Here is a 23,453-nt window from a genome sequence, read left to right on the forward strand (position 1 = left end):
GCTCTTTTGTCTCCTGATGCTCCTCTCATGGAGGGGATCCTGTGGTTGGTGAGTCGGCTTCTTCGAAGTTTTTGGCTTCGTCGTCCGGTTTCTCCTGTGCTTGTACCTTCTGGGATTTGCCTATTGTTTTCAGCGGTCTACAGTTGCCCCCTTTTGAGCCTTTGTTGGAGATGGATTTGTTGTGGTTGTCTGCAAAGGTGGCTGTTTTGTTGGCCATCTCCTCTGCTCGGCGGTTGGGTGCTTTGCTTATCTCCTTCCCTTATTTGCAGTTCCTGCAGGATAGGGTTGTTTTGAGGCTTGACCCGGCTTTTCTCTCTAAGGTTTCCTCCATATTCCATCTACAGCAGTTAGTGATTCTTCCTGATTTGCCTGGGGATGGGAATTCTGTTGTTCCTTCCTCTTTGGATGTTTGCACAGCCCTTCATGTTTACCTCCGGCGTACCCTGGGGTTTCGTCTTTCCCCTGCCCTGTTTGTCTCCTGTGAGGGTGTGGCTAAGGGGAAGAAAGTTTCTACTTCCACCATCAGTCGGTGGGTGCGTTTGGCGGTCTGCCAGTCCTATAAGTCTGTGGGTCTGACTCCTCCGTCTCAGGTGCAGGGTCGTTCGACACGTTCTGTGTCCGCTTCCTGGGCTGAGGTGGCAGGGGTCTCTATCCAGGAGATTTGTAGAGCGGCCAATTGGTAGTACCATCACACATTTGCTCGGCATTATCGCCTTTATGTTTTACATGTCTCTGTGGGCAGTTTTGCTGTTGGTGTTTTGAACGCTGCTGTTCCTTAATCATTTGATTAAATTTTTTACTTTTGTATGGCTCTCTGGCATCCTACGTTTCTCTTCTTGGGTTTCTGCTTGTGAGTTCCTCACTTTGTTAGGACTGAGACGAGGAGGACCGATGAGGGGGGTAATGTCTTGTTACTTACTGGTAATCTTCATTACCCTGAATAGGGTCCTCCTCGTCCCAGGCCTGTTCCCTCCCTCCCTTCCGCTGCGTTTGTGGCTGGGCTTGTTGATAACAGGCATGGCGGTGGGTGGGAGGGGCTTATGTTACAAGTAAAAATAATGATAGCGTTCTGATTGGCTGTCATGAGGCAGGATTGCCTCACTTTCTTAGGACTGGGACGAGGAGGACCCTAATCGGGGTAATGAAGATTACCGGTAAGTAACAAGACATTCCTTGGTGGTCTCCATCACTTCCTCCTGACTCATCATTTATCACGTTTCTTCCCTCATTCCACTTCCCTTATTTTCCTCGATCCCTCATCATCCCCCACTGTTCCTTCTTATACCTCGCGCCCACCCTAATCTCCATTTCTCACACGCCAGTCATCAGCCTAATGAGTATAATGGGCCCCTCCACACCAGTGATTAGTGAAAGTGCTGCTGTTAGCTGTGCCCAAAACAGAGAAGCACTACAAGCTGGGGATCACTTTTACAAGCAGGGGCGTGAAAAGACCTGATTTCTGTTATTTTTTGGTTTCAATGCTTTCAACACGTGCATTCAGAAATAGAGAACAAATCCTTAGAATAAATGTACAGTTATAGGATCAAAGAGCCAGGCGTCCATAACACACATGAAACACCAGCGTAGGATCAGGGGTGTAGATATCTGCACACCCAGGATCCTTCCACTGCATGCCTCTTGGGTGTGTACTCCCACGTGAACAAACGCACACCCACCCTTCTTTGATGTGTTACATATCACATGTTCACCATTACCCAAGCCTTGCACGAAGAGTTTGGGAGGTGAAAATTAAGCAGGAGTTTTACTTATTCACCCAGTAGCATAAGATGAAAAGAAACTTTGACTACTTTGAAAACAAAGTAAGGGGGTGGGGTTAAGCTGGGCAACAGATTGGTTTCAATTCAACTGAAGATGATTGTAGTAGCTGAGTGTTCACGACTTCTTTCATCACCATTGGAGGGACGGATCAGGAGGACATTGGAGTAATGAGGTCTGAGGATTGAAGAGTGAGGGCTGAGGGGTAAAGATAGAGGGCTGAAGGATAACAAGTGATGGTTGCTGAGGAGTAAAGAGTGAGGGCTGAGGGATAAAGAGTGAGGGCTGAGGGATAAAGAGTGAGGGCTGAGGGATAAAGAGTGAGGGCTGAGGGTTAAAGAGTGAGGGCTGAGGGATAAAGAGTGAGGACTAAGGGAAGAGGAGTGAAGACTGAGGGATAAATAGTGAGGGCTGAGGGATAAAGAGTGAGGGACGAGGATTGAGGACTGAGGGATGAGAAGTGAGGGCTGAGGGATAAAGAGTGGGGCTTAGGAGTAAGGGCTGAGGGATTAAGAGTGAGGGCTAAATAGTGGGGGCTGAGGCATGAGGAGTGAAGGCTGAGTGATAAAGGCTGAGTGATGAAGAGTAGGGGATGAGGAGTGAGGGCTGAGCGATAAAGAGTAAGTGATGAGGAGTGAGGGCTGAGGGATAAAGAGTAAGGGATGAGGAGTGAGGGCTGAGGGATAAAGAGTGAGGGATGAGGCGTGAGGGCTGAGGGATAAAGAGTGATGGCTGAGGGATAAAGAGTGAGGGATAAGTAGTGAGGGCTGAGGGATAAAGAGTGAGGGCTGAGGGATAAAGAGTAAGGGGTGAGGGCTGAGGGATAAAGAGTGAGGGATAAGGAGTGAGGGCTGAGGGATAAAGAGTGAGGGCTGAGGGATAAAGAGTAAGGGATGAGGAGTGAGGGATGAGGGATAAAGAGTAAGTGATGAGGAGTGAGGGCTGAGGGATAAAGAGTGAGGGATGAGGCGTGAGGGCTGAGGGATAAAGAGTGAGGGATAAGGAGTGAGGGCTGAGGGATAAAGAGTGAGGGATAAGGAGTGAGGGCTGAGGGATAAAGAGTGAGGGCTGAGGGATAAAGAGTGAGGACTGAGGGATAAAGAGTGAGGGCTGAGGGATAAAGAGTGAGGACTAAGGAAAGAGGAGTGAAGACAGGGCTAAATAGTGAGGGCGGGGGGATAAAGAGTGAGGGACGAGGATTGAGGACTGAGGGATGAGAAGTGAGGGCTGAGGGATAAAGATTGATGGTGGCAGAGGAGTAAATAGTGAGGGCTTAGCAGTAAAGAGCGAGGGATAAAGAGTAATAGAGGAGGGATAAAGTGTGATGGCTGAAAGGTAAAGAGTGAGGGCTGAGAGGTAAAGGGTGAGGGCTGAGAGGTAAAGGGTGAGGGCTGTGAGGTAAAGGGTGAGGGGAAAGGGTTGAAGAATGAGCGCTGAGGGGTAAAGAGTGAGGGCTGAGGGATAAAGAGTGAGGAATGAGAAATGAGGGCTGAGGGATAAAGGTGAGGGCTGAGAGATAAAGAGTCAGGGCTGAGGGATAAAGAGTGAGGGCTGAGGGATAAATAGTGAGGGCTGAGGGATAAAGAGTGAGGACTGAGGGATAAAGAGTGAGGGCTGAGGGATAAAGAGTGAGGACTAAGGGAAGAGGAGTGAAGACAGGGATAAATAGTGAGGGCGGGGGGATAAAGAGTGAGGGACGAGGATTGAGGACTGAGGGATGAGAAGTGAGGGCTGAGGGATAAAGATTGATGGTGGCAGAGGAGTAAATAGTGAGAGCTTAGCAGTAAAGAGCGAGGGATAAAGAGTAATAGAGGAGGGATAAAGTGTGATGGCTGAAAGGTAAAGAGTGAGGGCTGAGAGGTAAAGGGTGAGGGCTGAGAGGTAAAGGGTGAGGGCTGTGAGGTAAAGGGTGAGGGGAAAGGGTTGAAGAATGAGCGCTGAAGGGTAAAGAGTGAGGGATAAAGAGTGAGGAATGAGAAATGAGGGCTGAGGGATAAAGGTGAGGGCTGAGCGATAAAGAGTCAGGGCTGAGGGATAAAGAGTGAGGGCTGAGGGATAAATAGTGAGGGCTGAGGGATAAAGAGTGAGGGGCGAGGATTGAGGACTGAGGGATGAGAAGTGAGGGCTGAGGGATAAAGACAGCGGCTTAGGAGTGAGGTCTGAAGGATAAAGAGTGAGGGCTAAGAAGTGAGGGCTGAGGGATAAGGAGTAAGGGCTGAGGGATAAGGAGGGAGGGCTGTGGGATAAAGAGTGAGGGCTGTGGGATAAAGAGGGAGGGCTGTGGGATAAAGAGTGAGGAATGAGGAGTGGGGGATGAGGGGAAAAGAGTGTGAGGTGAGCAGTGAGAGCTCACAACTGATGGGTGAGAGACGAAGTGTGGTGGATGATGGATATAGAATGAGGGTGAGGGATTCACTGCTTCAAATCCTAAACCCAAGAATGGGACCAGAAGGAATGTGCTCAAGTGGTTAAGATGTCCCTGTCATCGAGATCACAATTCATGAAACTAGGTTCCTTTAAATGGATCTTACTGCTGGTGAAATATGGATTCCACAAGCAGCTCCGTTGGGGTAATTCGAAGAGCCAGGTTTTGAGGTCTTTCCTGAATTGATGCAGTGTTGGGCTCTGCCGGAGGAGAAGGGGAGTTCGCTCCAGGTCTTGGCTGCAAAGTAGGAGAAGGACCTTGTACCTGCAATGGTCCTGTAGAAGCGTGGGATGATGGCTAGGGAGAGGTCGTCTGAGCGGAGGTTTCTCGTGGGGGAATGGAAGGAGATGCGTCGTTGAGGTATTGGGGTCCAGTGTTGTGGAGGGCCTTGTAAGCAGGCGTGAGCAGCTTGAAAGTTATTCTTCTCTCGACGGAGAGTCAGTGAAGGTCGTGGAGGTGTTGGGTGATGTAGTTGTGCCGTGGGATATCGTGGATTAGTTTGGCTGCGGCATTCTGGACGGTCTGGAGTTTGCGGAGGAATTTTTTGTTGATTCTGGCATAGCGGGCATTGCTGTAGTCCACTCTACTGGTGATGAGTGCGTGAGTGACGGTTTTCCTGGAGTCAGGGGGATCCACTTGAATGTGTTGCGTAGTATGCAGAGGGTGTTGAAGCATGCGGAGGAGACGGCGTTGATCTGGTGATTCATTGGGAGTGATGAGTCCAGTATGATGCTGAGGTTATGTGCATGGTCAGTTGGGGTGGGTGGGTTTCCGAGGGCAGGGGGCCACCAGGTGTCATCCCATGCTGAGGGGGTGGTGCCAAGGATGACGACTTCTGTTTTCTCTGAGTTGAGTTTCAGGAAGCTGTTCCTCATCCAGGTTACGACGGCTTTCATCCCTTCTTGGAAATTGTGCCTGGTGATGTTGGGTTCCTTGGTGAGGGAGAGGATGAGCTGGGTGTCATCTGCATAGGAGACCATGTTGAGCCGATGGTTTCTGATGATGGTTGCGAGAGGGGCCATGTAGATGTTGAAGAGGGTGGAGGATCCTTGGGGTACTCCGCATCTGATCTGTCGGTTCTGAGAGGAAAGGCAGGAGACTTATTCTCTGTGTTCTGCCTGACAGGAATGATTGTAATCAGTCTAGGGCCTGTCCATGGATGCCGGCTTCATGGAGCCTGGTGGCTAGTGTGCGGAGGGAGACAGTGTCGAAGGCTGCTGATAGATCCCGGAGGATGAGGGCAGCCATTTGGCCTTGGTCGAGGAGGATGCGGATGTAGTCAGTGGAGGCGAGGAGGGCGATCTCGGTGCTTTGGTTGCTGCAGAATCCGGATTGAGAGGTGTCTAGGATGTTGTTGGTTTTGATGAAGTGACGGCTTTCATCCCTTCTTGGAAATTGTGCCTGTTGAGGTCGGGTTCCTTGGTGAGAAAGAGGATGAGCTAGGTGTCATCGGCGTAGGAGATAATGTTGAGTCCGTGGTTTCTGATGATGGTTACGAGGGGGGCCATGTAGACTTTGAAGAGGGTGGAGGATCCTTCGAGTACTCCGCTTCTGATCTCTGACTGTTCTGAGAAGAAAGGCGGGAGACTTATTCTCTGTGTTCTGCCTGGCAGGAATGATCGTAACCAGTCTAGGGCCTTTCCATGGATGCCAGCGTCATGGAGCCTGGTGGCTAGTGCGCGGTGGGAGACGGTGTCGAAGGCTGCTGATAGATCCAGGAAAATGTGGTAGGGGATCCATTTGACCTTGGTCGATGTCATTATTGGCAGCGAGGAGGGCGATCTTGATGCTTTGGTTGCTGCAGAATCCGGATTGAGAGGTGTCGAGGGTGTTGTTGGTTTCGATGTAGTGTGCTAGCTGGGTGCTGATGGCCTTTTCGATTACTTTGTCTGCAAATGGAAGCAGTGAGACGGGCCTGAAGTTCCTGAGGTTCATCAGGTCTGCGGAGGTCTTGTTTAGGAAGGGTTTGACTTGGGCATGCTTACAGTTATCAGGGAACGTGATTGTCTAAAGGAAGCAGTTGATGGTTCGACGTAGCTCGGGTGCGATGGCAGTGGTGGTCCTGTGGAGGATGTGTGGCAGGCAGGGGTCAGAAGGTGCTCCGGAGTGGATGCTCTTCATGGTCTTTAGGGTGTCTTTATTTCGTGAGTGGGGTCCAGGTGAGGAGGGTCTGTTGGGTGGCGTCGCTGAGGGTGAAGGTTGGGGGGTGCAGATGTCTTAGTCCTCAAAGTTGTCGTAGAGCATCTTGAAGGAGCAGTGTCTGTTGCAGAGCGCTTGGGAGGGAGGGACATCAGTTGTTTGGCTGTTGGGTTTGGCAAATTCCTGTATGATGGCAAAGAGTTCCTTGGAGTTGTGGGCGTTGGAGAGGATTCTGCCCTTGAGTCCGTTTTTCTTTGTGGATTTGATGAGTTGGTGATGTGCGTGGTGGCTGGTTTTTAGGTGGAGCTTCTGGAGTTTTGCTGTTAACCGATAGTTATGATATTTGATTATGATTGTCAATATTAAAAGTGTAAATATTGGTTTAAGAATAATGTAAACTATGTCATTTCAATTGTCATGTTTATGTGTGTTGATGTTAGAAATTAAACATGGCCGTTTATACCCACTTTCTAAAAGTATCTAGTATGGATTGTGGGATCTCAGGAGGACGGGGAGCATCCTAGGGGGTCCGGGCTCCATGACTCCCTGGCACTTATTTACGTAGTTATTGTTTTATTTGCAAGTTCAGCACTACAGACCCGGAGAGGCCAGAGGAAATGTGGGGCTTTCATGCTAGGGCGGTGCCTTTAAATGGTTATTCTGTCCGAACAGTGTGTTACATGCCCTGCTCTGTGTGATCCGCTTCCCATGCAGGCTCTGCCCCAGCCCTGCCAGCCTCCTGTCGTACCTCTGACCTTAAGTTTGAAGCACTGATATCATTTCGATGAAAGAAATGCCACGTGCCCTTGATACAGGCATGAACATGACTTGCTAGTTACAGAAAGACGCCATTTGGACGTTGGAATGCCGGACACTCTTAGTCAGTTCAGCCTGATAAAATGTTGCCTCAAAAGAAATCTTCAGTGCCCCCTTGCTTCAAAGTTGAAGAAAGCCCCACTCAGCTCGCAGCGCCCTACAGCCGCGGCCCCCTTAACACAAGTCAATGTTTATTATGATTGGGAACTCCGGAGAGCGCCACGAAAAATCCAAGAGATACAAACAAGAAGGCCTACAATTATGAATAGAAGGGATGGAATACATTCCCAAAGCTCACAGCATGGAGTCTCACAGGTGATTATAAACTAGCAGCGGACATAGCAGCAACAGTCTGGATACAAGCAGCCTCCCGAATCTTCGAGATCGTGTAAAGTGCCGGTGCGCGGAGGGTATTTGAGAGAGAGACGAGTCCCGACCAACATGCCGAATACAGTGCGAACAAGTGTGCCGTTTTAATACAGTGCGTACACATAAATCAGTGTACTCAGTTTTAGGCGCTATTCATACTATAACGACATCGAAAACGCGGCTCTTATTACCCTTGGAATCTACATATTATTTGACATTTTTCCTTAACAGACCATATTCAGCATGCCCAAAGCTAAAAACGGAATGGTGATCCAATCTAAATAATGGTTTTAAAAAAGTAAACATTTTAGAGCATGCTGATCCGGTGACACTCAGATCGAGAGAGAGAGAGAGGGGAGGTCGAGTGGCACTCAAAGTAGAAGAGAGTGAGGTCGAGTGGCACTCAGAGTAGAAGAGAGTGAGGTCCGGTGACACTCGGATCTCCAGAGAGGGAGGGAGAGAGAGAGAGAGGTGTCAGGTGACACTCAGATCTCCAGAGAGGGAGGGAGAGAGAGAGAGAGAGAGATCAGGTGACACTCAGATCTCCAGAGAGGGGGGGAGAGAGAGAGAGAGAGGTCAGGTGACACTCAGACCTCCAGAGAGGGAGGGCGGGTGACACTCAGATCTCTAGAGAGGGAGGGAGAGAGAGAGGTGTCAGGTGACACTCAGATCTCCAGAGAGGGGGGGAGAGAGAGAGAGAGAGGTCAGGTGACACTCAGACCTCCAGAGAGGGAGGGCGGGTGACACTCAGATCTCTAGAGAGGTAGGTCGGGTGACACTCAGATCTCTAGAGAGGGGGAGAGAGAGAGAGAGAGATCAGGTGACACTCAGATCTCCAGAGAGGGAGAGAGAGAAAGAGGTCAGGTGACCCTCAGATCTCCAGAGAGGGAGGTCGAGTGACAATCGGATCCCCAGAGAGAGAGAGAGAGAGGTCAGGTGACACTCAGATCTCCAGAGAGGGTGGTCAGGTGACACTCGGATCGAGAGAGAGGGAGGTCGGGTGACAATCGGATCTCCAGAGAGAGAGAGAGAGAGAGATCTCCAGAGAGGGAGGGCGGGTGACACTCAGATCTCGAGAGAGGTAGGTTGGGTGACACTCCGATCTCCAGAGAGGGAGAGAGAGAGAGAGAGAGAGATCAGGTGACACTCAGATCTCCAGAGAGGGAGGTCGGGTGACAATCGGATCTCCAGAGAGAGAGAGAGAGAGAGAGAGAGAGAGGTCAGGTGACACTCAGATCTCCAGAGAGGGTGGTCAGGTGACACTCGGGTCGAGAGAGAGGGAGGTCGGGTGACAATCGAGAGAGAGAGAGAGAGAGATCTCCAGAGAGGGAGGGCGGGTGACACTCAGATCCCAAGAGAGAGAGAGATCAGGTGACACTCAGATCTCCAGAGAGGGAGAGAGAGAGAGAGAGAGAGAGAGAGAGAGAGAGAGAGAGAGAGAGAGAGAGAGATCAGGTGACACTCAGATCTCCAGAGAGGGAGGTCGGGTGACAATCGGATCTCCAGAGAGAGAGAGAGGGAGAGAGAGAGAGGGAGAGAGAGAGAGAGAGAGAGGGCAGGTGACAATCGGATCTCCAGAGAGGGAGATCGGGTGACACTCAGATCTCCAAAGAGAGAGAGAGAGAGAGAGAGAGAGAGAGAGAGAGAGAGAGAGAGGTCAGGTGACAATCGGATCTCCAGAGAAGGAGATCGGGTGACACTCGGATCTCCAGAGAGAGAGAGAGAGAGAGAGAGAGTGAGGTCAGGTGACAATTGGATCTCCAGAGAGGGAGATCGGGTGACACTCAGATCTCCAGAGAGGGAGATCGGGTGACACTCATATCTCCAGAGTGGGAGAGAGAGGGAGAGAGAGAGAGATCTCCAGAGAGGGAGATCGGCTGATGCTCAGATCTCCAGAGAGAGAGGGAGAGAGAGAGAGATCTCCAGAGAGGGAGATCGGGTGACGCTCAGATCTCCAGAGAGGGAGATCGGGTGACACTCTGTTCTTACTAGTAGGGAGATGTTAAACGACTTCCAGATCTCGAGAGGGAGGGGTCAGCCAACTCAGTTCTCAAAGTGGGGAGGTGGGGGAACTCTCAGATCTCAAGAAGGGGAGGTAAGGTGACCCTCAGAGCTTGCGTGTGGGGAAGTCAGGCGACTCTCAGTTCTCAAAACAGGGAAGTCAGGTGGCTATCAGGTCAGGAGACTCTTAGATCTGAGGAAGAGAGAGAGAGGCAATACTCACATCTCGAAAAGAGCAGATCAGGAAGCTCTCTGATCTCAGGAGGGGGAGGTGAGACGACCCTCATGTCTCTGGAGAGCGAGGGTGGGCAACTATCAGATCATCAGAAGGGCAGGTCATGCAACCCTCAGACCTGAAGAGGGGGGAAGGCAACCTCAGATCTGAAGACAGGGAGGCAGGCAACCTCAGATCTGAAGACAGGGAGGCAGGCAACCTCAGATCTGAAGACAGGGAGGCAGGCAACCTCAGATCTGCAGAGAGGGAGGCAGGCAACCTCAGATCTGCAGAGAGGAAGGCAGGCAACCTCAGATCTGCAGAGATGGAGGCAGGCAACTTCAGATCTGCAGAGATGGAGGCAGGCAACTTCAGATCTGCAGAGATGGAGGCAGGCAACCTCAGATCTGCAGAAAGGGAGGCAGGCAACCTCAGATCTGCAGCGATGGAGGCAGGCAACTTCAGATCTGCAGAGATGGAGGCAGGCAACCTCAGATCTGCAGACAGGGAGGCAGGCAACCTCAGATATGCAGACAGGGAGGCAGGCAACCTCAGATCTGCAGAGAGGGAGGCAGGCAACCTCAGATCTGCAGAGAGGGAGGCAGGCAACCTCAGATCTGCAGAGACGGAGGCAGGCAACCTCAGATCTGCAGAGACGGAGGCAGGCAACCTCAGATCTGCAGACAGGGAGGCAGGCAACCTCAGATCTGCAGACAGGGAGGCAGGCAACCTCAGATCTGCAGCGATGGAGGCAGGCAACTTCAGATCTGTAGAGAGGGAGGCAGGCAACCTCAGATCTGCAGAGAGGGAGGCAGGCAACCTCAGATCTGAAGACAGGGAGGCAGGCAACCTCAGATCTGCAGAGAGGGGGGCAAGCAACCTCAGATCTGAGGACAGGGAGGCAGGCAACATCAGATCTGCAGAGAGGGAGACAGGCAACCTCAGATCTGCAGACGGGGAGGCAGGCAACCTCAGATCTGCAGAGATGGAAGCAGGAAACCTCAGATCTGCAGACAGGGAGGCAGGCAACCTCAGATCTGCAGAGAGGGAGGCAGGCAACCTCAGATCTGAAGACAGGGAGGCAGGCAATCTCAGATCTGCAGAGAGGGAGGCAAGCAACCTCAGATCTGAGGACAGGGAGGCAGGCAACCTCAGATCTGCAGACAGGGAGGCAGGCAACCTCAGATCTGCAGACAGGGAGGCAGGCAACCTCAGATCTGCAGGGAGGGAGGCAGGCAACCTCAGATCTGCAGACAGGGAGGCAGGCAACCTCAGATCTGCAGAGAGGGAGGCAGGCAACCTCAGATCTGCAGGGAGGGAGGCAGGCAACCTCAGATCTGCAGAGAGGGAGGCAGGCAACCTCAGATCTGAAGACAGGGAGGCAGGCAACCTCAGATCTGCAGAGAGGGAGACAAGCAACCTCAGATCTGAGGACAGGGAGGTAGGCAACCTCAGATCTGCAGACAGGGAGGCAGGCAACCTCAGATCTGCAGACAGGGAGGCAGGCAACTTCAGATCTCGAGAGGCTGAGGTCCGGTGACTACCAGATTTGGGGAGGGGTGAGAGAGGCATGGGGCTGCCCACAGGTCTCCTTATTGCCCTGGGTTAGAGTCAGGAGAGGGGAGGAGCGCTGCCAGTGGGCACAGTGTCCTGAGTGATATGATGACCCCCTACCTTCCCCACCAGATCAAAGGCACCCCATCATTTGTACAAGACACCCTACCTTCGGGCACGCCTCCATCACGGACAGTGTTCTGTATTCCATACACAAACTCCGGTCCAGGCAGACTGTAGCACCTGGTGCGGACCTTTCCAGCTTCTGTGCGCTATAAGAGAAGAGAGGGTGTTACTTCTTAGGTATGAGGCAAAGAGGTCTCCTGATCAAAGTGGCAGCCGTGGAACTGCTCAGCAAGAGTTCTAAACTGAGCAACGTGTGTGATCCTGTGCACATACCATTAAACCCACTCCCTGTGCCGCAGGTCTTCTACACAAAACCTGACAACCCTGAACATGTATCTACCCCTCCTAAAATTATATATTGTTGATCCACAGTGGTAAACGAATCATTAACCACAGAAATTCATAGGAGCTCAATCACAAAAGGTTCATTATGCCCTCATATGCTGGTGGCTTGAAGGTATTAACACTCAAACAATAATTGTTAAAAGCATAATTCCTTATTGAAACATTGAACAATGTATTAAATATATAAAAACGTAGAAAACACTTATGCTGTAACAATACTAACACTGCGACCATGTGTTTTGTGTTCTTCTGGACAATTCCACATGGCCAAATAAATTCAAGCAAAAAAGCAAAACTATATGGTGAGTGTGTGTATATATATATAATATATATATATATATATATGACAGACATCCAGTAGTCGGGGCCGGTGCGAAGCACGGGCGCTGGAGCCCGTTATAAATCCAAGGAAAACTTAGTATTGGTGAGTGTAATACCAAGAAATACTCGCACTCCAGGACCGTGGTCACGAAATTGGTTATATTTGATTTAACCGCAACACGTTTCGACCACAAGGTCTTTTTCCAATGTGTATATTTCACTGAATAAAGGTTAAAGTGAGGTTATAGTTAGGTCTTGTAGAAATAAAAAAACTAATATTTCTGTAATTCACCAGTTCTACTTTATTGACCTCCCTATAACCTGCGCCCTCACTGTGCTCTGCATCTGATCTCACATACTACATCACTGAGGACATGCATTTCTAGGGTTTTTGGATCATATTCCCCCAATTTCCTCACTGCGCATAGCTTTAGGCTCCCCACCTCACACAACCTTTGGCTGTGCGCTATGTGTGATGGCTGCAGGGCCTGGCCTAAGGCTAGGCCCTGCATCCAACAACTGCGGACATCCAACTGGCGACAAATCCCCCACGCCATGTTTTTCTTGTTTTTAATTTTTTTGTTCTCTGCCACGGTACTGCAGCTGAAGCTCCGCCTGCGGTACTGCATGTGTTGTCATCAATGATATTTCAACAAAATGGGGTGGCTGTTCCTATAAAGAGAAAGGGATGGTAAAAGGTTGGAGTATGCTACTTAGAGGCGGTCTGCCTTACTAGGTAGTATTGCCCTCACACACCCACGTAGGTGTCATGCTTCGTCATTGGGCTTTTGCTCCTCGTGGGTCCAGCGCTGCAATGCCATGATAATGTGTGTGGGTATGTGGAGATAGTAGAAAATTGTGGTGACATGTGAAAGTGGTCTAAAACTACCTAGAGGGTACCCAGGGACATGTTTATTCAAGGATCCCTTTGGTAGTGTGGAAATTTAGTTTACAAATGAACATTATCTGCGCCATCTTGCCTCTCCCCAGCGCGACACACAGGAAAGCGCACGGCAGCCATTTTAGGCACTTTTTGCTCATTGCCGATCGCTAGCGCGTCCCCCTGGCGCTGCAAGCATCCCCCGCGCGCCGGACACCCCCGCTCTCTCATACACAGGCCATAAACCCTCTCCTTCTGCGCGACCCTGCCATGGAATCACACCCCGTGCCTGACCAACACCTCCTTTCATCCCATACATGGTCATACATCCTTCCTGATAACCCCCATCCACCGCGCCCGATTGTCCGAACCGATCCCAGGCCATCACCTAGCCCTACGGATGCAGTTTATTGCCCCTACTGTAAGGAAAACACCCCACATCAACGGGATTACAGCAGATCAAGGCCCTCACCCCCTGAGACCCGACCGGTTGCACACACCCCCGGGAAGTGGCGGAATGTCCAGCTGTGTGATAGCCATCTCCTACTGTGGGTGGGGTGGGGACTTCCACTGTAGATATGTGTGGGAACGAGCTCGAAGTGGGGATTCTGAGGATGTTCTTTCTTACATCAAAGTGATCTCAAGAATGTGCCATGTATGATAACCCTGCAATAAAGTCATAAACGTGTGTATAAGAGACCAGGTCTCAGAGATGCAGTTAGAGCACCTCGTGACGATACCTTGCTGTCTGATCTGATGTGTTCTGCTCCGACGGAATAAAACTTTGTTTCCTGCCTTCCAGTCTCCGGCGCCTGCCTCTTTCATTGGTAAATTATCGAATGGTATAAGAGGCGATTACCGCCGGGCAATACTTGAAAGGTTATCGACTGAAACTGCCGCTACCGTTTAACAATTGGCGTCCCAAGCGTGGGGCCCATCAGCGACACGTGGATCCAGTGGGAGAGGTCCCGACGACAGAGTGAACGACTGCAACGATCGGGAGAGCTCCTGCCCGATAGACCCTCATCTGGCAGCCGGTCATCCGAACTTCACTGGTTCCGAACAGACCTCTCTCGAGTGATCTACGGTCCTGACTGGGAACCATCAGGAGTGCCGCGGCAAATACGGAGAGTAGAGGACGATCGGGCGCTGGAGGCGGAAGACGAGAAACTGTCCACGGGGTCCGGGTAAGGTCGTGAAACACGACAAATGGCGAAATAATTGATTGATTGACTGAAATACTAGTATTGCTCATTGATTGTTCTCTTTGAGATATTCGCTGTCTACAAACGGGGAGGAGTAGAAATACACTCTCTCTCTCCCTTTGCAGATAGTGAAGGGTAGGTAACGCAGACTTTTGTCCCCGTTGTAACCCGTCGTGCCTATCTTTATCTCCCCACTGATTGATTGTCCGAACATTGATTGTTTTGAAGAATAGTGCTTTTTGAGATATTCTCTGTTTGCAAATAACGTAGAATAGAAATATTCTGTCTAGTCTTTGCAAATAGTGAAGGGTAGGTAACGCAGACTTTTGTCCCCGTTGTAACCCGTCGTGCCTATCTTTATCTCCCCATTGATTGATTGATTGTCCGAACACTAGCTGTTCGATATTGGTTCTTTTGGAGGTATTCTCTGCTTACAAATAACGAGGAATAGAGATATTCTGTCTAGTCTTTGCAAGCAGTGAAAAGATAGGTAGTGCTGACTTTTGTCCCCGTTGAAACCCGTCATGCCTATCTTCTCCCCACTGATTGGTAGTTGGTTCTGCCCGGACCGCTTATTAGAGGTGAACCATCCGGCTCCTCTGGAAGGCACCCCTAATAAGGACATGTTCACTAAATACGAACTAATCGCCGTAGTTTGTAGCAAGCTATGGCATACAATATACAAAGGGGGACCCCGAGAGTCAGTGGCCACTGGTAGGATCCTTTTTGACCCTACAAAACTAAAGAAACGCTAGGAAATAGCCCTTTGTGGGATATATGGAACTAGGGGAAGGAGCCAAGCTCACGGTCAAGACGGCCACGAGGTAGCCCGGCTCCATCGCTCTCGGTGCCTAAACATGTCTGCCCTACCACCCACCCCGCCCAGTAAACACGACCGAAAGCCTGTTGATACCCACCATCGACGTCACCGAACTTGACTAGGATCACGCACAATTGGACTATGCCATTTTCCGATTACACTGTAACTAGATTGCAAATATGTACAACACTCCAACAAAGTAGTATGATTAAACATTTTAATAACTTATAGGTATAACAACATTCCGACAAGATGAACAGGTTAAAACACGTTTTAAACAACTATTTACATGACAGTCTGCTGCGACCTGCATCCCAAAGCATTTACGTCCACGTGACACCGTCCTCGCCTCTCCTTCCTCGAAGTTGCAACATTGGCCTGTTTTGGGCAGTCCTTTTAGTCGGCCTTGGGCTATAAAAGCCATGCAAAAATCCATTGACATCAGTGGCGGACAACTGTGCGAATAGTCCGGAAGCCACACGCGGCGCCAAGACCCTGGCAACGCCAAGCTGGGTCTGCCACGTCGTGCGGATCTTCCCATTTTCTTCTTCTTCCTTCAATAACGAAGGGTGCCCTGGCAGGGGGAAGCGACGCGGACGGGCCTCCCCCGCCTCCCCAGGTGGAGGCTCACCAGCAGATGAGGGCACCCCAGCCATTTTACTCGCCGGCCAGCTGAGTTGCACCCCAGCCATTTTACTCGCCGGCCAGCTGAGTTGCACCCTGCCATTTTACTCGCCGGCCAGCCGAGTTGCACCCTGCCATTTTACTCGCCGGCCAGCTGAGTTGCACCCAGCCACTTCACTCGCCGCCCAGATGAGTGGGCGCCCCTGCACTCACCGACCGGCTGCAACGGGACAGCCATTCAAGTCTTGCCTGCCGGGTAGCCACTCAGGCACGGATCCACTAAGATTGCCATCAGCGTTCCACTCGAGAAATGGGCCCCCGCAGCCGAGGGATCGAGGGACCCACCCCGGTGGCTATAACGAAGAGCTGCTGCTGCTGCTTTTGGACTCCGGCGGTCGGTTCTTCGGATCCAGGCCTAGCCCACCGTGAGACGGCCTTGGACTCGGAGGCTTGTCTGCTCGGGCGAGGGCCCCACCCCTTGAAAAACACCCTCTCAGCTTTGCAGGTTCTACGGGAGTCATTGACATTCGACTCCCGTGGGCCTCCGGTGGGGACAATCGCCGCCATTCTTCTTGATTATTCCACGATAACTTGTCCTTGCCCCGGGCGGCAGCCATCTTGCCACCGTTTGGTGCCGTAAAAGAAAGACTGATTCAGGGCGACGGCGGAAGAACCCGCCTGCTGACCCCGCCCCAAGGACGGACCACGACATCGCTACAAAACCGCGGTGACGCCATGCTGACGCAAGCTGACGCTGACGAAAAGTTCTCGAACTACCGAAGGGGATTCTGGTCCGGCAGCTAGTTAGTGGAAAGACTTAGACTGTGCACTGGACCCACCCGACCTCGCCCCAAAATGGCGCCGAGACACCTCTCACAACGTGGCCGGCCTGAACGGTTGTAGGCCCGTATTTGTATACTGACATTGTTTTAAATAAAGGGCTTCTTAAAGGGATTACGGAATCAGTGTCATGACAAATCATCTAGGTTGGTAAAGGTTTTCTTTTGAATAAATGATTGTTACTCCCAAGCAATAGAAAACAGATAATGCAAACCCCATTTACCTGAATCTTTTTGATTAACGGAATTTGTATCCGTCGCACCTGATTTTTTCCAAGAGTTGTTAGAAAATGGTCGACTATAGCTTAAGGTATATGCCGAATGCAAGGTATGGTATCTTGCACCATAATATACAACCGATTGAGAAATACATGTACGATCAGGAAACCCGAATTTAGGAGATGAATGAAATAGAGCACCTTTGTTTCGGAAGAAAAGAATAATAGGTCTGTGGTATTGCCCACTCCTGCGGCTAGCCTGGTACGTGGTAAGTAGAACTTTTTCGTGTCTACGCGCGCTAATGTACTTTGAATACTGCACATCCCCTCCCCTCTTTTCCCTCTCTATAGGTCACGACGAAGTTCCGACTAAAGAATGGAGTGGACATGGACCGCACCGTGTTCAATATAGGGAAAAACATAGACAAACGTTGTGGGATAGTGCGTAAAGTGCAGACCACCATTGGGAACATGAAAAACTGTATGGTATGATTGTGCGTGTGTGCTACGATTATACGGTATGAATGTGTATGCATTTCATGCTTGGGTCGCTTGAAGAGAGCGTTATCGTATGATTGAAGTGCTCGTCCATCGATCAAAGGGAGGAGAGTAAAAGGTCCGACACCCCCCCCCCAGATAAACTACAAAATACTGAAAATACGCAGCATGCATAGGAAAGAGGACAGGAAAGGAGAGGTCCCCATACTCAACGTAGCCCTGAGTCTCCGTCTTAAGTTTCTGCGCTTGATGCATGTACTGCCACACCCTATCCGGTATTCGTGTGTGCGTGATCACCAAATTTATGTCTTTCCCCCGCTTGTGTTTTCTTACATAGAACCGACCCATGCTACTCCATGTTGTGTGCGCACCAAGTGGCCTATTATCGTACACATGTCTCTCTCTCTCTCTCTCGTTTTGTGTCGTACATATGCCAAATAGCCTACTTGATGCGCACGTCTCTCTCTCTCTCTCTCTCTCTCTCTCTCTCTCCCTCTCACTCTCACTCTCTCTCTCTCTCTCTCTCTCTCACTCTCTCTCTCTCTCTCTCACTCTCTCTCCCTCCCTCACTAAAGGCTTCCTTGCCCTCTTTCTTTTTGAATAAATTAACGACATATACCTCCTCAGTCTGTGTATAATTGGCCTCAAACACGGTGGTGTTCGAACAAATTGACAGAAACAAAAACGACCGTACTTTACCACGCTGAGAAAGAAAGGACAGGTAAGACGACTGATGTCTCCCAATTTGGCCCTCATCACGGGGACTATATGTCAGTGGTTTTCGTTTTAGAGCTTTAACAACACCATCTCCACCGCCCAGAATTGTCTCCGCCCAATTACCCCAAACTAGAATGTCTAAGCACCCCGTTCTCCCAAAATAACCCCAGCCCTGTACTAACCGTCTCAGAGTATTTCGGACAAAACAGCTGATGACCTTATTCTCTAAAGGTACATTGCCTAAGCTGATGGGGGTTACCTATTGTCTCCAGCAAGAAAAATGTTTAGCTTATGTCCCTCCCCGAAATGGATACCTGTGAACCCATGACAGTAGCACCTCGTACTTTTTTTTCATAAACTTAGCAGTCCTCGGAGGAAAATGTGTATTAACAGAACTTGTGTTAAGATGGACGAGTCTCTACCGGAGAAGCCGGTTCGAATTTTTGATAAACCAGAAAGTCAACAGATGTCAGGCCTCCTGCAACGATTATAGGGCACAGGAATCGACACCTAGCAGGCCACACGATGGACAGGGACACCCACAGAAACCTGCACCACAGCAATGATTAATAAATTAGTAACACGCACACTGACATAAGAGTTAATAGACATCAATCATACAGCAACCGATAAAAGCATTTCCCCCAACTACTCGGTGGTTGGGAGAGAGGATGAAGTGTGTAAATGTCTTCCCTGCCAACTCTCTAAGATTTTGTTTCTTGTACTCATTTAAAGATAACGTGCGGCCACCGGAAGAGAGGGGTCGGACGTGACGCACAGCCTGGCTACGGACCATGGAACATCTATGGCATCGACCACGGGGGAAGCAACGAAGCAAAAAGGGCGTGAGACGAGGCACCATTATCAGGATGATAAGCGATGGAACGAAGGGCTATCTCGAGGCCCCCTGCTCGCTGACCAGCATGCCTGAAGTCCCAACCCGTCGGGCCCGATTGATGGGCCCAGTGCTGGAAGATTCTGCCCCCCCCTGGTCCGCTTTTTGATCCGACCCCACTCCACCCCCTCTTCCCCCGGCATCCCGAAGCACGCCACACCCCTTCTCTCTCTCTCTCTTTTATATGGATTTTGAATTTGACTTAACTACAGAAGAACAAAAAGCGGGTACCCCGTCTCGAAGTACCTATGATGAACTGTGTTAGGGAACAGGACTGTGATCGGAGAACAACGAATGGTCACACCCTGCCACGTGAGAAATTGGATTTGAGCTGGACCTTAGCTCCACCGCCGGTGCTCAACAGTGCCAACAAAAGAAGAACAACAACAAGAAGCTTACCAGTGATGGCTCTTTATAATAGGACACTGGAAAGAAGAACTCCCTCCCATGACTGTAACTCATGTTAAGTTGAATTCCTCTCCCAACCACCTTTTTATATTAACTATCTTCCTATCGAGTTTTCATGATGTTGCGCCAGTCACTCCCGACTGTACACTGAGAAGTTAAGAAAATCTAACTTTGTATAATGACATTCATACAACACCAGCCATGCACACAACTATACTGACTATTTTTGATCCACACGAAGTCTGGGCCTTAAGTAATGTGCGAAATATCCCTTGTTTTGCCAGAAACATTTTTTTGCTTTACAGTATCATGTTTGTGCTCAAACAGGCTCTCCTCCTCCTAACCCTGGGCCTGACATGCGGCACAGCTGATGTAATTTTGTATGTACTACCTCCTCGCCTACTTTATCAACTGTATGTAACTATGTACAAATATGTCAGATTATTCCTGCCTGCCCTAAAAACTCTGTACCTTTAAGGAATGCATGAAAAACATTAACGGTATTATAGCTAAAGGGTTAACGGAGGTAAATGTCGGCCAGGCAAGCTGGCGAGATATGTTAAAAGGGAGGACTGTGGAAATTTAGTTTACAAATGAACATTATCTGCGCCATCTTGCCTCTCCCCAGCGCGACACACAGGAAAGCGCACGGCAGCCATTTTAGGCACTTTTTACTCATTGCCGATCGCCAGCGCGTCCCCCTGGCGCTGCAAGCATCCCCCGCGCGCCGGACGACCCCGCTCTCTCATACACAGGCCATAAACCCTCTCCTTCTGCGCGACCCTGCCATGGAATCACACCCCGTGCCTGACCAACACCTCCTTTCATCCCATACATGGTCATACATCCTTCCTGATAACCCCCATCCTCCGCGCCCGATTGTCCGAACCGATCCCAGGCCATCACCTAGCCCTACGGATGCAGTTTATTGCCCCTACTGTAAGGAAAACACCCCACATCAACGGGATTACAGCAGATCAAGGCCCTCACCCCCTGAGACCCGACCGGTTGCACACACCCCCGGGAAGTGGCGGAATGTCCAGCTGTGTGATAGCCATCTCCTACTGTGGGTGGGGTGGGGACTTCCACTGTAGATATGTGTGGGAACGAGCTCGAAGTGGGGATTCTGAGGATGTTCTTTCTTACATCAAAGTGATCTCAAGAATGTGCCATGTATGATAAACCTGCAATAAAGTCATAAACGTGTGTATAAGAGACCAGGTCTCAGAGATGCAGTTAGAGCACCTCGTGACGATACCTTGCTGTCTGATCTGATGTGTTCTGCTCCGACGGAATAAAACTTTGTTTCCTGCCTTCCAGTCTCCGTTGCCTGCCTCTTTCATTGGTAAATTATCGAATGGTATAAGAGGCGATTACCGCCGGGCAATACTTGAAAGGTTATCGACTGAAACTGCCGCTACCGTTTAACAGTAGGGTTAAAACAACGAAGTGTAGATGTTCAGCGCAAGTTATGAAGCGTGACTATCTGATATGTGAAGCATAAAAAACTTCAGGCCGACACGTTTCACACCTTGCTGTTCCAGGAGGGATACATAGCATTTCTTCAGGACCAAGAACAAATAGATACCCTACCCTTACTCAGGGCGGGTTGAGTATTGTGAAAATTGGGTTATATGTAACAATCTGTAGTGGTGAAGCACAAGGTCAAAAAGTGCCTAAGTGTTGCTCAGCCTATCATCTTTCTATACTCAAACCTATAGGGTAGAAGAGAAAAAGGAAAAAGAGAGCGCTTTATTCTGCAAGGCAGAGTTATGCGGTCAAAGGACCTAGAGAGGCGGGAAGGCAACGTTGAGCAGGCAGTCGCATTGTGCAGTGTCATGCTGTGTTTGGAGCGTCACACATGGCTCCACTACAGGTGAACGGCACCAAGGCAATATTGATCTGTGACATTGCCATGTGTAAAACCCGTTTTCGAACATACATAGAGACATACACATATGATAACCTTTCGTGATTTCAGACACTCATGCGCCAGATTGTACAGCCCTGATGAGGGCAGGGATATCTCTTACCCCATCCACCAGGACAACGTGTCCCTTAGGTCCAGGCAGAGGGCCGCGTAGATACTGCGTTTTATTCAACTGAAAAGTACAAATAATGGTCCTCCGTTTGTAGTTGTGAGAAGGGCAATGGTACGACCAGCGTACCTGTCAGGCCCTTAGTGGGTGGATTATTCTCACTGTCTTGAACGCGGAGGCTCGCGGTGCACCTACCCCTCACCCTGCCTTCCTGGAAGACGGCTATTTGGAGGGCGGGTGCGGTTTTAAATGGTCCATCGCCGCAGGTGCGGTGCATCGGCTACGAACCAGGACCAGGTCACGTGCTACAGGTCAGAGACGACGCGCACGTGCCCTCCGGAATGTGAGTGTGTGTTCTGGTGGCTATATTGGTACTGGCAAGGACTGGGTATAAAACGTAACATATTTACTTAAAAAAGGAAGATCTTGCAATGTCGCGTGCTATGTCTTATGTCATTCCTTAAACTTTTCTTATAGTAACAGCCGTAGGAAGATGAATGATGTGTACTACGGCAGCCATATTGGTGCTATCAAAAGCTGGGCATGGATGTGTCACAATATTGAATACGATCCTATCCACTCAGAATAAAATGATATTGTAATAAGGAATAATATGCATCATCTTTTTCCTGAAACTTAACATTCAGCAATCACCACGGGAAATTGACAAATGTGTAAATGATCTTAAGACATGTTGGCGGTGGCCATTTTGGATTGGTATTGCTGGGCATGTCATCAATGATCTCCTCAATGAAATTATCACTGACCCTGAGTGATGTAATATGTGATGTGATAAGTAGTGCATGGCAAGGGCGTGAGTTATAGGTAATTGAAATACCTATAACCGGTGACTCTCAGTCTTTTTTTAGCTTACGATGTTATGTTTAAACTGACATTTCCACCTTACTATTGTTTTTTTTTACTAACTTTCTGAGGTTTCTTTAGTGCAACATAAGATATTATTACCATACCTAACTACAAGGTCACTTTAACCTTTGACTTTGTCAGTGAATTTCTAGTTTAAAAAAAGTAAATTAGTTTATTACCATACATACCTATGTTAAACCCTCACCACACATTCCTGCACCCAATGCCCTGCAGGCAGACAACCTTCCACCATACACAGCCTTACGCTGTGTGAAGTGTGTGGCTGGCTGCCACCCGTACACAGCCCACCCGCCACAGACTATCAGGACCCCTTTTTTAAAGATTTTTGTTTCCCACTGAAGTCTTTCGGGAGCCAGGGCAGCCCCTGTGCGGTGGGACTCCTGCAGGAGAAGGGAGCCCCACTGGCTCCAGTAAGAGTCCCACAGGATTGCAGCAAACCAAAAAAATGTTTTAACGTGGCCCAGGTTAGGCCACTCTGGGACTCCCCCCTCCACACCAAAAGGTCAGCTACATTGCCCCCTTATACCTTTTTGGTATTGGAGAGCTTTACGTAGGCACCGATTACATTACACCAAGTCACATTCAGTTTTTAAAGGCACAGGGAGATTAAGTGATTTGCCCAGGATCACAGGATGCTCAGCAATCGCCAAAACTCGAGCCTGGTTCCCTAGTTCTAAAGTCAGCAGCACTGGCCATAATGCCACATTCTGGATAGATGTGGGTTGGCAGGCAGAAGCCACTTGAAAGCTCGGCTCGTTATGGGCTCGAGGTTCCAACAGGGCCTCAAGCTGAGGCGGAGCCGGGCTTTAGGCTCGAGCCGAGCTTTAGCTTTCAGAGGTTCGCCCATGTATACAAGAACATGATCAAATGTTCATGGTTGAGAGGCCAGTCTTACCGCCGTGCTCCGCATCAGCTGCAGCCACCAAGGTGGAACGAAGGGTTTAGGGGAATTACTTTTAAACTTTTCCTCAAAAGCCCTGATCAGTTGCAAAGAGCAGGCGGACGCCACCGCATTGACTTGCTTCCAGTGGTCAAAGTGGGCGGGATCGGCAGGGCACGGGTGCCCCTACTTCTTTAATTTCATAGATTCCGTTCCCCTACTTTTTTTATTTTAACATGCGTCCCGGATGGCAGCTATCGCCACGGCCGATAGTTAGGGCTCGCCTTTTGTGGACAGGCGGAACGGGCAGAGAAGGAAAAGGACTCTGTCTTTTCCTTCGTGCCCAGAAAAGACAAGGACAGTGTCCAGTGCTCCTGCCACTGGCAGCTGACCCCCTCTTTGTTCCCCCTCTTCCCTCTCTTTCTGTCTCGCTCCTCCTCATTTAGTGAAAACCTA

The 23,453-nt window shown here is 49.9% G+C and overlaps 1 protein-coding gene across 1 annotated transcript in view; it reads right to left on the minus strand.

The window, feature by feature from the left end:
• CFAP77 (cilia and flagella associated protein 77) overlaps window positions 1–23,453 on the minus strand; it is a 1,103,317-nt gene that overhangs the window by 519,689 nt on the left and 560,175 nt on the right. Inside the window, exon 2 of the mRNA XM_085613921.1 lies at window positions 11,464–11,566. Within this exon, the coding sequence (XP_085470047.1) occupies window positions 11,464–11,566 (103 nt within the window). The remainder of the gene's footprint in view (window positions 1–11,463; window positions 11,567–23,453) is intronic.

Source organism: Triturus cristatus, chromosome 1_2 (genome assembly GCF_964204655.1).
Source record: "Triturus cristatus chromosome 1_2, aTriCri1.1, whole genome shotgun sequence".
In the NCBI taxonomy this organism is placed as follows: domain Eukaryota; kingdom Metazoa; phylum Chordata; class Amphibia; order Caudata; family Salamandridae; genus Triturus; species Triturus cristatus.